The sequence below is a fragment of the Diadema antillarum genome, unplaced genomic scaffold (genome assembly GCF_040938485.1).
Source record: "Diadema antillarum isolate AM-2024a unplaced genomic scaffold, OU_Dant_1.0 seq00001136_RagTag, whole genome shotgun sequence".
Classification (NCBI taxonomy): Eukaryota; Metazoa; Echinodermata; class Echinoidea; order Diadematoida; family Diadematidae; genus Diadema; species Diadema antillarum.
Window position 1 is genome coordinate 554,728 of NW_027271948.1, and position 14,210 is coordinate 568,937.

Here is a 14,210-nt window from a genome sequence, read left to right on the forward strand (position 1 = left end):
TTCCCCTGCTTTTTGAAAGCTGTTAATCAAGTGCTCTTTCAAAAGTGAAAGCATTTTGAATTGTGACAAAATCATTCTTTAAAGAAATCTACTTATGCGAACTCATTTCATCTTTTTAAAATTGTGTGCTGTACATTCAAAATGTGGCCGCAGTGAGGAGAAATTAAAAATGGAAAAATACGTTCGGGATCAATACTAATTAACGCACCTATATATATATCGTATTCACAGGCGAAACGGCCGCACTACTTTTAACAAAAATAAAGCAGTACAAGTCAAGGTGAGGCCTATAAGCCATTACTGTATTGTCTTTCGAACTCAGAGAAGCACCTATACATATTCATCTGCTAAATTAGTAAACGGATATTTTGGTGTGTGATTTTCGGATGGGAGGGCATGGCAATCACTATGTATAGGGAGTCGCTTGTGTCAGGAAAAAAAAACACTATTAACAGTGTCAATAAGAACAAAGCGGTTGAAAGTCACTTAGGCCTACAAATACTGTAGAAAAAAAAAATCACTAATAGAATCCATATACAAGTTGAGATGACAGATGTTAAGCATTCCGTCCACGAACAGGTCACTAAACATTAAAGTCCGTGTGTAAGATAATCAAGAAATGCATGGGGGAGAAAAGATGGGAGTATAACATCACCAACTTTTCTGTTTTCTTTGATTCCTTGATTGAAATTAATCAAACAATGTGATACTTTTACGCATGCTTTGTACTACGATGCATTAAATTATATTTTGTTTTACTCTTTGTTAGATGAAAAATAAAAACTGAATTGAATATTTAAAAAAAACCACTTGGCCTCAGGGAATGGTGTAACTGCCAAGAAGGGCAAATGATCGCGTTATCAATTTGCCTGACTGTTAGCAAAGTAGCACTATCTATACTAGGCCGGTTCTCAGGTAAAGCCTTTTACAGGGTAGCCTTTCCAGTCATGTTTGTGACCATGTCGTTCCTTTCGCCTCACTTCTCACTTATCTCGTGCACAAAGTCGATCATCAATATAACTTACTTTATACACTCTTGTATGAAGAAATGCATTTCAGAAGAACACACACGCACACACACACACACACAAACACACACACACACACACAAGCACACACACAAACAAAAGCGTGGATAGCTCTCAAGAGGCACTTAATGCCCATTTTGATAGATGATATCTGATTGCAGTTTTCCTTGTCATAACGTGCGAAACGAATGCATACATTTCACTTTGCATTGATGTACATGACAAAAAAAAAAAAAAAAAAAAAAAACGTATATGGTTCACTCCCTGAAAATAAAAGGGAACATTTCTTTACGCGACATTATGACGGTGGTGTCATTTCACGAGCGAAACAATATGAGGGGTACAATTCTACACTCACAGAGAAGTTCAAGGACATTACTTTCAATGTCAATTAAAACCACGACAATTTCCGTTAGCTGACTTTGGAACTTTAAAAGTATCCCCGATATACTAAGCAATTTGATCGACAGTCGCATTCACGAGTCAATTACATGACATGTGTTATGTTGGTTCCTTTCATGCAGGGGCGGATCCCGAACGAGTCAATTATATGACATGTGTTATGTTCTTTCCTTATGCAGGGGCGGATCCAGGAATTCCGTAAAGGGAAGGCGCATCTACAAAATTAAAATGGGGCGCACGCCCTCCCCCCCCCCCCCCCCCCATTTTTTCATTTCTTTTCTTTTAACAAAAATAAAGGGGGCGCGCGTCCGGCGCGCCCCGCCTGAACCCGCCACTGTTATTATATGTACGATCAAGTGACCTCTTCTATACCAAATCAATTTCCTTTAATGATATAGGGCAAGCGGTTAAATGTGATATCCATCGTTGTTTCATTCTTTTTTTTTCTGTCAGATGTACCTGATAGCCTCGGCTAGCCTATTTCACACACTGACGACCTCAGCAGTGGTGTTGTTTGTAGCTTGGGTTGTGAAGCTGTGCGTGAAGCGAACTACCAAGAACCTTCCCCCCGGCCCGCTGGGGCTACCCTTCCTTGGTGTCGCATGGGAACTCTTCAGGTACAAAATGTGTCCCAATGATGAACATCCCATCAGTCCATGCCTCCAATACATCAATCACCCCATATTTTTGTCAGGACTTTTTTTTTTCCATAAATCAACTGAGAAACAACACTAATATTACCGTTTATATGCTCTAACGTGGTGTCACAAACGATCTGCACATGTAAGATGTCACGAGTATGATATGTCATTTCGGCGGAAGTTTTCCTTTTGATTATGATCTATACAATGACAAGGCATTACGCATTTATTATTTTCTTACACAAAGTCTGAACGGAGCCAAGACTTAATTCTACAGAATTCATTCATGTTTTGTTCCTGTTGCTGTTGTACATGCTATAGGTCGAGAAAGGATGTACTCACGTTGTTTGATTCGTGGGCCCACAAATACGGGCCCATCGTTCACTTCCGGTTCGGTCCTACCAACATCATGTTGCTTAACACGAGTGACGTCATGAAAGAGGCGTTTAAAAACCCACTCCTGAACAACCGACAGAACAGCGAGCTGCGTCGAGATGTCGTGGGAACTAGCAATCACGGTATGGCATCTGTCGCATTCCATCCCCATCCAGTCTATCCTATATCTCATCCTATCTTATCCTGTACGTCCAATCCTATCCTACCACTCCCATCCCATCCTATCCTATCCTATCTCATCCTATCGTATCGTATCGTATCGTATCGTATCGTATCGTATCGTGTCTTGTCGTATCGTATCGTATCCTATCGCATCCTGTCCTATCCTATCCTATCTTATTCCTATCCTATCCTCATTTTATCATATTCTCCTATCCTGTCTTATACTATCCCGTCATAATCAGGGGCGGATCTAGCTTTTTATAAAGGGGGGGGGGAGGGTGTGGGAGGGGGTGGCCCCCCTCCCACAGTAGGGAGAATTTTTGAAAATCTGTGTGTGAAAATGGCGTTTTCTTGCATCTAAAACACCACTACAGTGTATTTGATAAAATTACAAGTTTAAAAAAAAAGATAAGATAAAAAAAAATGGTCCCCGGATTTTTTTATTTTTTTTTTTTTTTGGGGGGGGGTCCGCTTCTGATAATCCTATCCTATCCTGTCCTGTCCTATCTTATCATATCCTATTCTATCATATTATATAATAATCCTCTGCTATAGGTCATTCTACATACCCTGGCCTGTCTAATCATATCCTATTCTATCTCATATCTTATCACATCTCATCCTCTTTCCTAAATAATAATCTTATCCAATATTCTAACCTATCCTGTTTGATTCTTTCCTATTGTTTGCATAATTTCTCTACTGATAAACTGTCAGAGAACAAGTTAAAATGTAGTGATATTTACAAATTTTGGTAATTGACAAAAATCTAATTGATCACCGCATTGATTATTATTGATTGTCCCATCCTATACTTCATGTCCTATCTCACTCTCTGTCTTATCCCATCATACCCCATCCGTGATCCCTGCAATATTCTATTTCGTCATATCCTAATGTAACAAAAACGAGGAGAGAGAGGACGGGGGGACACTAAGAACCCCATCCAATATCTCCGAGTTACTCTAAATAACTATTGACAACAAATTTTGCCTTTGCCATGGTAATACAGGATAGACATATGACCCAATGACGGTGGGTCAGGACAAACCATTACTATTACTATTACTATTTTTTTTTTTTGCTGCTACTTCGATCTCTCCCCAAATCCGATGACGAAAAAAAAGCAATAAAAAAGAATAAATGAATTGATACATGAATAATTTTACAATAAATAAATAAATAGATAAATACATACATACATACATACATACATACATACATACATACATAAATTGATAAATGAATGAATGAATAAATAAATAAAGGGGTTAAACCCCTAAATGCAATAAACAAATAAAGAAAACAAAAACGACGAACCCATCGGCAAGGGTGAGGGGTGGTGGGAATAACCCGCATAATTTGTCTGTGAATTTATGCTTTTATAGCTTCCCTTGTTTTATTTTCCGTAGATATAATTCGTTTACATCATTCAACAAGGACATATTTGCACAATGTATGAATTTTCTCCAAGTTAGGTTGACCAGATCATGAACCTTATACAAGTACATGACGATAATCACACTAAATCTTTCAATTAAATTTGCTTCAAAATGTAACACCTATATCGGCAGATCGGGTACCTTGTGAATACGCTCAGGTATAGATGGTAGGTCTACTCAGTTTTCAATGATGTTCTAAGTACCTGTAACATATGCAATCATAATTGTTCATTTCATGTACCTATTCTCCTTTGTGGGGCAATGGCGAATTCGGGGAAGGGATGGGAATGTAAAGAAAATTGTAGGTTTTCAGTATAGATGGTGTACTGCTTGTGTCTTTATTTTCAATTCATTTTTTTATGTTGTTTGCAAAATGCGTTATTTTCTTCTGGTTGTCGAAACGTTTCGCTTCCCATGACATGAAGTGCAGATGGCACTCAAATATATATATATATATTTTTTGTTCTCTCTCTCTCTCTCTCTCTCTCTCTCTCTGTCTCTCAGGTGTGCTGTTTTCAAGGGGAAATACATGGCGAGACGAGCGGCAATTCGTGCATTCCGTGTTCCGCAGACTCGGCGTGGGGAAGAAAACTTACGAAGATATCATAGCGGCAGAGAACTCGCAATTGACTGCGGCGATGAAGGAACTTGGGGGCCGCCCCTTCGACCCCCATGCGCTCCTAAACAGCGCCGTGTCCAACATAATATGCTCTGTGGTCTTTGGAACTCAGTACACATATTCGGACCGAGAATTTTGTCAGGTTATTCAAGATTTCCCTTAGCTATTGCAGTTTATAGAAAGGTCGTGATGATGATGATGATGATGATGATGATGATGATGATGATGATGATGATGATGATGATGATGATAATGATGATAATATCAACAATGATGATGATGATATTACTGAAGATGATGGCGTTGATGATGATATTAATAAAGATAATGATGTTGATGATAATAATGTTGATGATGATGATGATGATGATAATGCCGATGGTGTTGATGATGATGACGATGATGATGGCGACGACGATGACGATGATGATGGTAATGATAATGATAATGATAATGATAATGATAATGATCGTGATGATGAAAATGATGATGATGAGGAGGAAGATGGTGATAATGGTGTGGTGATGATTATCATTAACATAATTTATCATAATTATAATGAGTATTGATTCTTGCGAGTTTTTTTTTTTCATTTCATCGTAGTACTTGGATTAAAAATTCTTTATTCTCTGTCAAGTGCTCATGGAAATGTGAATCAATGAAAAGACAGATCAAGTGGATTAATGACAAAATGCTTCTCATATCATAATCATATTATATGATTATTGTTGGTAATCAAATGCAGATCCTGAATAGTCTGACGGACCTAATGGAGCTGGTTGGCACCGGAGGCACAACCTCGCAGATCCCACTCCTATCCTTGATGGCGAAACTCCCCGTGGGTCCCTTCCGACGGTTGGTGAGGTGCATGAGAGATATAGACCGATTTATCGGGCAGATGATTCGGTCACATCAGCAGACGTTCGATCAAGACGATACTCGCGATTTCATCGATCTCTACCTCCATAGGATGAACGAACTGCCCGTGAGTATTTGATGATGTCACTCCCAGCAGTTGAGCTCCTTCCTATTCTCCTATCCTATTGGTCTTTCTGTCATGACGTCAGTGGCTGTTTACGTAAATGCTATGAATCATGATCATAATCATACTTTTTCCTTTCATATAGTAATTGAGCATTTTTTTTTTGTCTTAAAGAAAGACAAAGAGGGATACAAACTGAGCAATTTTAAGCTAATACACATCAAGCATATGTCAAGGAAAATGTAAGGCTTCGATCAGTAGGTCTTTATCAATCATCACAATTGAAAAATTCATCGAAAAGTAACAATATACAATTTATAATTTCAAAGAGTGGAAAAAATAAGGGAGGAAGCATACAGAAAATGGTTGAAGTCGTAACACCACTAGAGAAGGCCATATTTTATTTTATAAAAAAACAAACAAACAAACTTGATCTGTTCTCCTGATTGGATATGTGCAGAGGCCGGTGGACTCCGGGAATGGTGGAAGGAGGGCTGGCTATTTCAGGCCCAACCGCATTTCTACGTTTTCGATTGAGTGTCAATTGACTTTGCTTGATTGCATTGAAGTGATGAAAGTAATGTCCATGCGGGGAAGATGTAAAGGCACCGCGCGAATCCGCCGTGATTGACAAACAAATGGAAGGATCTTTGAATCAATTTATAAATCAGCGACCATGTACAACCCACTGTGTATGTTTCGCAATGACGCCTCTTATCTGGGCTATAGCGTCGTCGTCATAATTCTTTTCCCAGCTGTCCTTGTTACCTTGCATAAACTTCCTCTTTTTTTGTAATGAAGATTGGAACCAGTAGTAAGCGTTGTCGATCGATTACGACATGCATGTGCGATTGTGACAACATCGCATGATACCGCAGGAAAGCATGTGTTGTTGACATTCGTACGCCATCAGTGGCCGATCCAGGGGGAGCGTACGGGGCGCGCCCCCTTTATTTTTTTGTAAAACAAAATAAATAAAAAGAAAAAATGGGGGGGGGGGGGGGCACGGGCCCCCTTTTAATTCTTTAAAGGCGCCTCCTCTTTACGGAATTCCTGGAGCCGCCCCTTGACATGCAGATGGTAAACTGAATACAGAACGAGTTTGTTGTTAAAAGGCCCGTGAACAGACAAACTGATATTTAAGTATATCAGGGCCACGTGACACAAGAGATTTGGTTAAAAATCAAAAGTTCAGCGAGAGAGAAAGAGAGAGAGAGAGAGGGAGAATGAGAAACACCCTGACCTTGCATGAATTTAAACTATGATGCAAGTCAGACATTATGGGTGTTGTTCTCTTTTTTTTTTATCGATAAAAATTGTACATTGAAGCTCAGAATGAGCGTATATATATATAAAGTCACATCAGCAAAACAATTAATTTAGATATAATATAATATGATTGCCTGGCGTGGCTGCGAATGTACGTCTTGACTCCGATACCCACGAGTCATACAGCCCACGAGATAGACACTCAGCGCCCAATTTTAGACCCACGAGCTATACGGTCCACCAGCTCGACATTACGCAAAATAAGGCCCATGACTCCTACCAGGAAGGGGGCACCTCCCTGCTCCTACTCTCATCATTAAAGGCTCATCAGTAAAGATCGAATTTACATCGCGGAGCTTAACATTGGTCTCGAGGATTTTTTTTTTTTTTTTGCCTAGTGTCGGACTAATGGGCCTTATTTGCGTAGTGTCGAGCCCAGTCGACGGGCCTTATTTGCGTAGTGCTGAGCTCGTTGGCCGTCAGGCTCGTGGGATGACCTATTGCTGCTAGGAGGTTGATAATGCCAGGACGCTCTGGCTGAATACCGTAGGGTCGTTATGGTTGCAAAAATTCTCTTTGTTATCATCATCACACCCGTTAACGTTATAATCTCTTTTTGTCTCTTCTTTTCTCATAATTTTTGTTATTGTTATAAATAGAATATCATTTTGTTTATTAGATTTTTATCATTTTCGTCCTTGTCATGAGACAAAAGGGAATCGAAGGTATACTGAAGGGTGAATGAGTAATTTGAACGACACTAATGACTAATATTTGTCTTCATCAGCCTCATGTACTTCTTTATGAAGCAGGGCATTCCTTCATTCATCTCCACAATAATCCAAATAACCAAGTCCATCTAAACCTTTCTCTTTCGACCCCATGTAGGAGAGCCAAGCGTCGAATGCGCTGTTGAATCTGAAGGCCGCGGTCAATGATCTCTTCTTGGCCGGTACGGAGACTACCACGACCACGCTGAAGTGGTCGATGATCTACATGATGGAGAACCCCGAAGTCCAGTCTAAGGTGCAGAGCGAGCTCGACCTCGTTGTGGGAAGAAATCGCCTTCCGACCTTGCAGGACAGAAAGATTTTACCTTACACAAACGCAGTCATACTGGAGGCAAGTTTCAAAATGCTGTTTTTAACTTTTCATACAGGTACATTCAATAAAAAAAAATTGATGCCGGATTCTGTGATTACACACAAATTATCCAACCGACTATGAATGATACAGCGTTTTAAGCGTGATAAAATAACAGATGCTGTTTTATTAAGGATCACGCGGGCACGGATGGGCCGGCCATCTTTTCAAGCAATGCTTATACTGGCGGCCCTCTGCATAATCGTTTCTTAACTATAAATGTTATTCTTATCACTGCTGCATAGACATGCATATTGTATATTATATTTCTTTCATATCGTTGTTTATGCAAGTCAAAAGACTGTGTTAAATTTATTTTATATGTTTCCTACATGTTCATGATTATGTACTTATATGTATCGTGGTTTATGCAAGTCAAACGACTCTGCGTTGAATTCATTCATTTCATTTCACACATGCATGTTCACATGCATGTTTTTTTATTTTCATTTCCAATCAAACACAGGTAATACACTTTGACATGATTACATATATTGGAACATAATAATACATATTGGTTCTTAAAAGAACTTCATGGAAATGGAAATTGAGGGGCTGCTAAAAAGCGAACTTGTAGATTGCAGTCCCCTCACTTACGTTACATTACTACAATACATTAATTATATATGACTTTATAACACAATACAACGATACATGTACCGTACAAGCTAATCATTGAAAGTATACAGTTTTCATTCAATCAAATCGGATGGTTAAATGAAGTACAGTGTATACGCTTTCACATGTATACACATACACATAGACATAGACATAGACATACACATACACATACACACACACACATACACACACACATACACATACACACAAGCACACACACGTACCCACATACACATACGCACACACACGCACGTACACACACATGTATGCATCCACATACATTGTGCACACAAAGAAGAGAGTAGGGAAAGAGAGGGCGGGACGGGGAGAGGGGGAGTAGAGAGAGCGAAGGGCAGGTCAACATTCTCGATACAGGGTGAAGAAAAAGAACAACAATTCCAAACAGTCAAACTAATCATGGGGTACATATGAGCTAATCAAATATTTCTTTAAATTACTAGAGAACGATTTCAAACTAATGGAATCTTTTATATCTTTCTCAAGGGAATTCCAAAATTTTGGGCCACTGTAGATAAACGTGGATTTTGTAAATAGAGTTCGGGTAAGGGGCAAATGATATTCATCTGTTTGACGAGTGGGGTATTTATGAATATTTTTATTCTTATTAAACATATGTTCAAAAACTGAAGGAAGTGACTTATTATACAAACTGTACATAAATTGACCAAGGTAATAATAATACAAATCCCTTACTTTTAAAACCTTATTCTCCACAAATAATCCGTCAGTATGGGAATATTTGGAGGTATTACATATTACTCGAAGTGCTTTTTTTGTAACAATAATAATTTATCCAAATAAGTTGAATGTGTATTTCCCCATACTATAATTCCATACGTTAAATAAGGTAAAATTATCGTTGAATATAACATTAGCAACTTTTTAACAGAAAAACAAAACTTTACTTTATTAATTACACCTATGTTACTGGAAATAGTGCGGCATATACAATCTATATGCTGTTTCCAAGAAAGCTTACTGTCTACAGTTACACCAAGAAATCTAACAGAATAAACCTGTTTTATCACTTCATTTTCAAAAATTATATCATGTGGCAATTTATCAAGGGTATTACTAAACAACATCACATTTGTTTTCTGCAAATTAAGCGATAATCTATTTGCTCTTAGCCATTGCATTATCTTATTCAATTCTATATTCATGACATCAACTAATGTATGAGGATTTGAATGAGAAAAGAAAAGATTAGAATCATCTGCAAATAATATAAAAGAAAGAACATTTGAAGATTTGGGAAAATCATTGATGTAGATAATAAAAAATTTACTTTGTATATTTCCTGCATCTTCATGATTATGTAACTTATGTATATTGATTTGCAGAAAATAAAGTATCTATCAAACAAATATGATAAACTCAGTTTGATATTTCCAGGGATGAAAACAGAAGCACTTTTGTACCACGCTCAGGTTTCCTAGACGCCGTGAAAAGAACAAAACAAAAATTACGTGCGACGCGCAGCAAACAAAATGAATAAACAAAGTAGAAACAAGGCAAACGATGATGTATTGTTCTTACCGTAATGAATTCTAGTGCGAATACTGGAAGATTTGGGAAGTATCTCATTTAACATTCAAGTTGTCTTGTCACCTTTAAAATAAAGAAGATAAATCCATCGGAAAGGGCATGGAGCTCGCAACCAGTAACAAAACCTAATCAAGGAGGGACATTAGATTGGTCTCACTGAGAACTGAAGAATTGAAACCGTCGATAGACAAAGCAATATCAAGAGCAGCATTTTACTTGTAATGAATGTCATATCACGTTTTTTTTTTCTTTCCGTTGGCATCGTTATGTTTAGATAGCCATGCTATCGTATACGTAGGCAGGTGTAATACTTCGTAGAAGACCAGCTTTAATGATCATGATGTTAAGGATAATGATACTAATGATGATGTTGACGATGATGATGATGATAATTATAATGGTGAAGAAGTTATTGAATTGGTAATCGTGACAGTGATGAAATTTGCTAATGTTGGCTGTTATGTTGCCCTTGTATGTCTATAGTGCATGCGGCTCAGCAGCGTGGTGCCCCTGGGTGTGGCGCACAAGGCCGCCGCCGACACCACCCTGGCCGGCTACCACGTTCCGGAAGGGACCGTTCTCTATGCAAACATCTGGCACGTTCTCCACGACGAGAGGTGTTGGAATAACCCCGAGACATTTGATCCCGATCGGTTCCTGGGACCAGATGGGCGTGTCCTGAAACCAGATGACTTTGTTCCCTTCAGCACAGGTGAGAATAATCTTCAAAAAAACAAAAAAACAAAAAAACTTTCTGTCTGTTTGTTTTCAAAATGAAACCCTATTTAGGATTACCTTCTCACAGTGTCAAGAGATAGTGTCTGCAATCGGCTTGCAAAAGGTTGCTTTCAGAATATTATTGTAGTCAACAAAAATTTATTAATATATCATTGTTTAACTCAGTGATTCAATTTCAGTTTAAACAATGACAGATAGATTAAACTTATCATGATGAATTGGTCGCTCTAAAGCCCTGCAAAGGTGCAAGCAAAGACAAGTAAAATGCACAGTAATGCAGATACATAATAGTTGTTTTCAAACTTTGAATAAGGCTAATATTTAAGTCGAGTTTTAATTTGTTTGGTCTTGAGAGACGGATAGGTGTAGGCATTGACCAAAGATTGTGATGTGTGAAACCAGTGTCCTCGGATCTTGAATGTTGTAAAGTTTGAGAAATAAAACGCCCTCTTCGACAGATAGGGAAATGAGTGTGATCATGCTTATGCTCAACGTCATGTAATTTTGCGCTTAATCTTCTCTTTCACTACAGGACGACGTGTATGTCTGGGCGAGCAGCTGGCACGGATGGAGACATTTCTTTTTTTCTCCAGTCTTCTCCACCAATTTACCATCAGGAAACCGGACCACTCGCCCACGATCTCTCACCGAGGAGTTCTGGGTGCCACCCTCAACACGGGGCCCTTCCAAGCTTGTGTCATCGCCAGACAAAATTAAACCAGATGACGATGTGACGGATAAACCATTCTATACGTCAATAATGATCTTGGACTAACATTGTATGGATGATCACCATCTGGACAACTGGTCAGTCCAGTCTTACAAATACAGTTAGAACTGACGTACATATTACACTGCATATGATGACTTACAAAATACAACAGTGTAATAGAGTCGTGACGAATGTATCTAATTTCAAAGAAAGTGTAATGTCATGGCGTGGAGGTGTACCTGATAAGGAAGATATAGTTTTGATTGAGATGGGGCTTCAAGTTTCTAACGTTTCCTTTTTTATGATGAATTTTTGAGATAATGAGAAACCTCGTATGAAATATCGAAGACCATATAATTCTAAGAGGAATTCAAAGTTTATTTGATGAAAATTGGTTTTGAAATTACTGAGAAATCCAAAATAAAGCGGTCCTAATAAAAGGCGGGAGCCGTCTTTAATTAGGATCGCTTTGTTTTACCTTCTTTATATCTCGGTCATTTCACACCTGATTTTCATCAATTGATTTCCTCTTAGATTTCTATGCTCTTTGATAGCTCGTTAAGTGCAATGGTTTCTAAGTATTTCGCAGAAAGTTAAATACTTAATCCTCACCTCAACCAATGCTATATGCCATCCCTCTAATAATCATATTCATTACAGACCAGTTTAACAAGCATTTCAGATAAACCTGTATTCTTATTTGCCTTCTAGCAATAATTAGTTTCAAAAGGCATTGAAGAAACTTCGATTCGAATGTGATTATCGGCTGAAACTCTATGTAGTGCATTGTGTGAATACAGGATATATTGTAGAGTATTATCTGCTGATATGCCATGTTAATGATTCTCTTACTCTATGATGACAGTTTATTACTGTCGTTTGAATTTTAGAGTCTTTTTTCCTTACCGTTTGCTATCATCCGTTTGCAATTCGGCCTGCTCAAACTTACAACGACTGAAACCAAGTATAATATATGACAATCCATGTACCAAGCTGATTTCGAGTATGTTTATAATAGCAATAATTTACTTCATCATACTCTCTCTGTCATCTGTTTGGACCTGCTGATGTCTGACTGGTGCATCATAGGCTAACTTTTCCAACCACATGTAATTCGATAATTGAAACAATAATTTCAACGATAATGTATAGTTCTCTTCATGCTTCAAATTATATATCCGGCTATCATGAAATTAATCAGGCGATATTGTGAGTTTGCCTATTTAAATAGCTGGGGACTGTTGTTTACATTCACGTATATTTACATACCGTATATTATGTAAATTTCATCCCTCTCAACTTCTTATCAAATTGGATCTTTTATTTTTTTCAGTTGAAATATTCTAGACTTTATGTTAACGAACCCTCGCATTACACTGCAACAAAGTGAAGTTATACAAACGAGTATGTTTATATAGTGCAATACATAGGGCCCTACATGTAAATAAGACAAATCATACGTATACATACAAACACACACGCACATTATGTATGTATGAAAAACGGCGAAGGGTTTCTGCTATGAGCAAAAATTCGTTAAAACAACGTCTTTCACGGAGTTTCCTTAATTACTACTGTCGGAAACTATATCGTTACATATAAAAATACGAGTACATGTATAGTATGTATTGTTTTACCTTTACTCTACAAATACAGTACAGACAAATTTACCCAAATACTTACCATATGCAACTAACAGGGACGACAGAATGGGGCTGCAGTCCCCCACCCTCACACTATTTTTTTTTTTTTTTGCAAAATTTGGAAAATGGAATCACATGAAAAAAACAACAACATGGGAATTTGTATGGTTTTGCCTTGGTAGTTTTGCCATTGAAGTGGAGGGGGGGAGGTGGTTCGTATAGCTTTATCACATAGAGACAATTCGCTGAGAGGGCTAAAAGTTTGGGACCGAGCGTATAGAGCCTGAAATGTGTTAATGTTACGGAAATAAAATATACGTTGGAATATGAAATCGTTTCTGTACTGGTTATTAATTTCACAAGGTTTCGACTCTCAAAGTGTGGTAATATGGACAATGTTATTATGATATCAAAATGATAATACAATCGACCCATCTGTTCAGCGATAGTCAGCAGACGGTATAGGCAATCCACGGGAGAGAATTTGTTCCGCTCAGGGAGGCGAGACTTTTCTCTCACCTCCCTGATATAGATCTAGAACAACGGACGAATGCGTATTCGTGTGCGTGCGTGTGTGTATGTGTATAAAGAGGGAGAGAGAGAGAATAGAGAGAGCAAGAGTATAACAGAAAAAGAACTGTGGTAGACAGGATATATGCATTGCAAAAAAAAAATGAAGAAGGGAAGATTGAAAGTTTATCAAAACGATTGGAGGAGAGGATTGTGAAGAGAAAAGATGATCCTTCCAGGAAAATCCTTGGGCAGGAATTATACAGAACTTCAACGATACAATTATCAGTCAAAATATTATAAACATTCGTCCTCAATGATTTCACATCTCAC

The 14,210-nt window shown here is 38.1% G+C and overlaps 1 protein-coding gene across 1 annotated transcript; it reads left to right on the top strand.

Moving 5' to 3' along the window:
• The first annotated feature begins 1,883 nt into the window (after positions 1–1,883).
• On the top strand, positions 1,884–11,729 carry LOC139744094 (cytochrome P450 2J5-like). The gene is made up of 7 exons (XM_071654551.1): positions 1,884–2,047; positions 2,393–2,589; positions 4,576–4,832; positions 5,436–5,675; positions 7,830–8,063; positions 10,758–10,986; positions 11,545–11,729. The coding sequence occupies exons 1-7, from the start codon at positions 1,884–1,886 to the stop codon at positions 11,727–11,729; spliced, it is 1,506 nt and encodes a 501-aa protein (XP_071510652.1).
• The last annotated feature ends 2,481 nt before the right edge of the window (positions 11,730–14,210 follow it).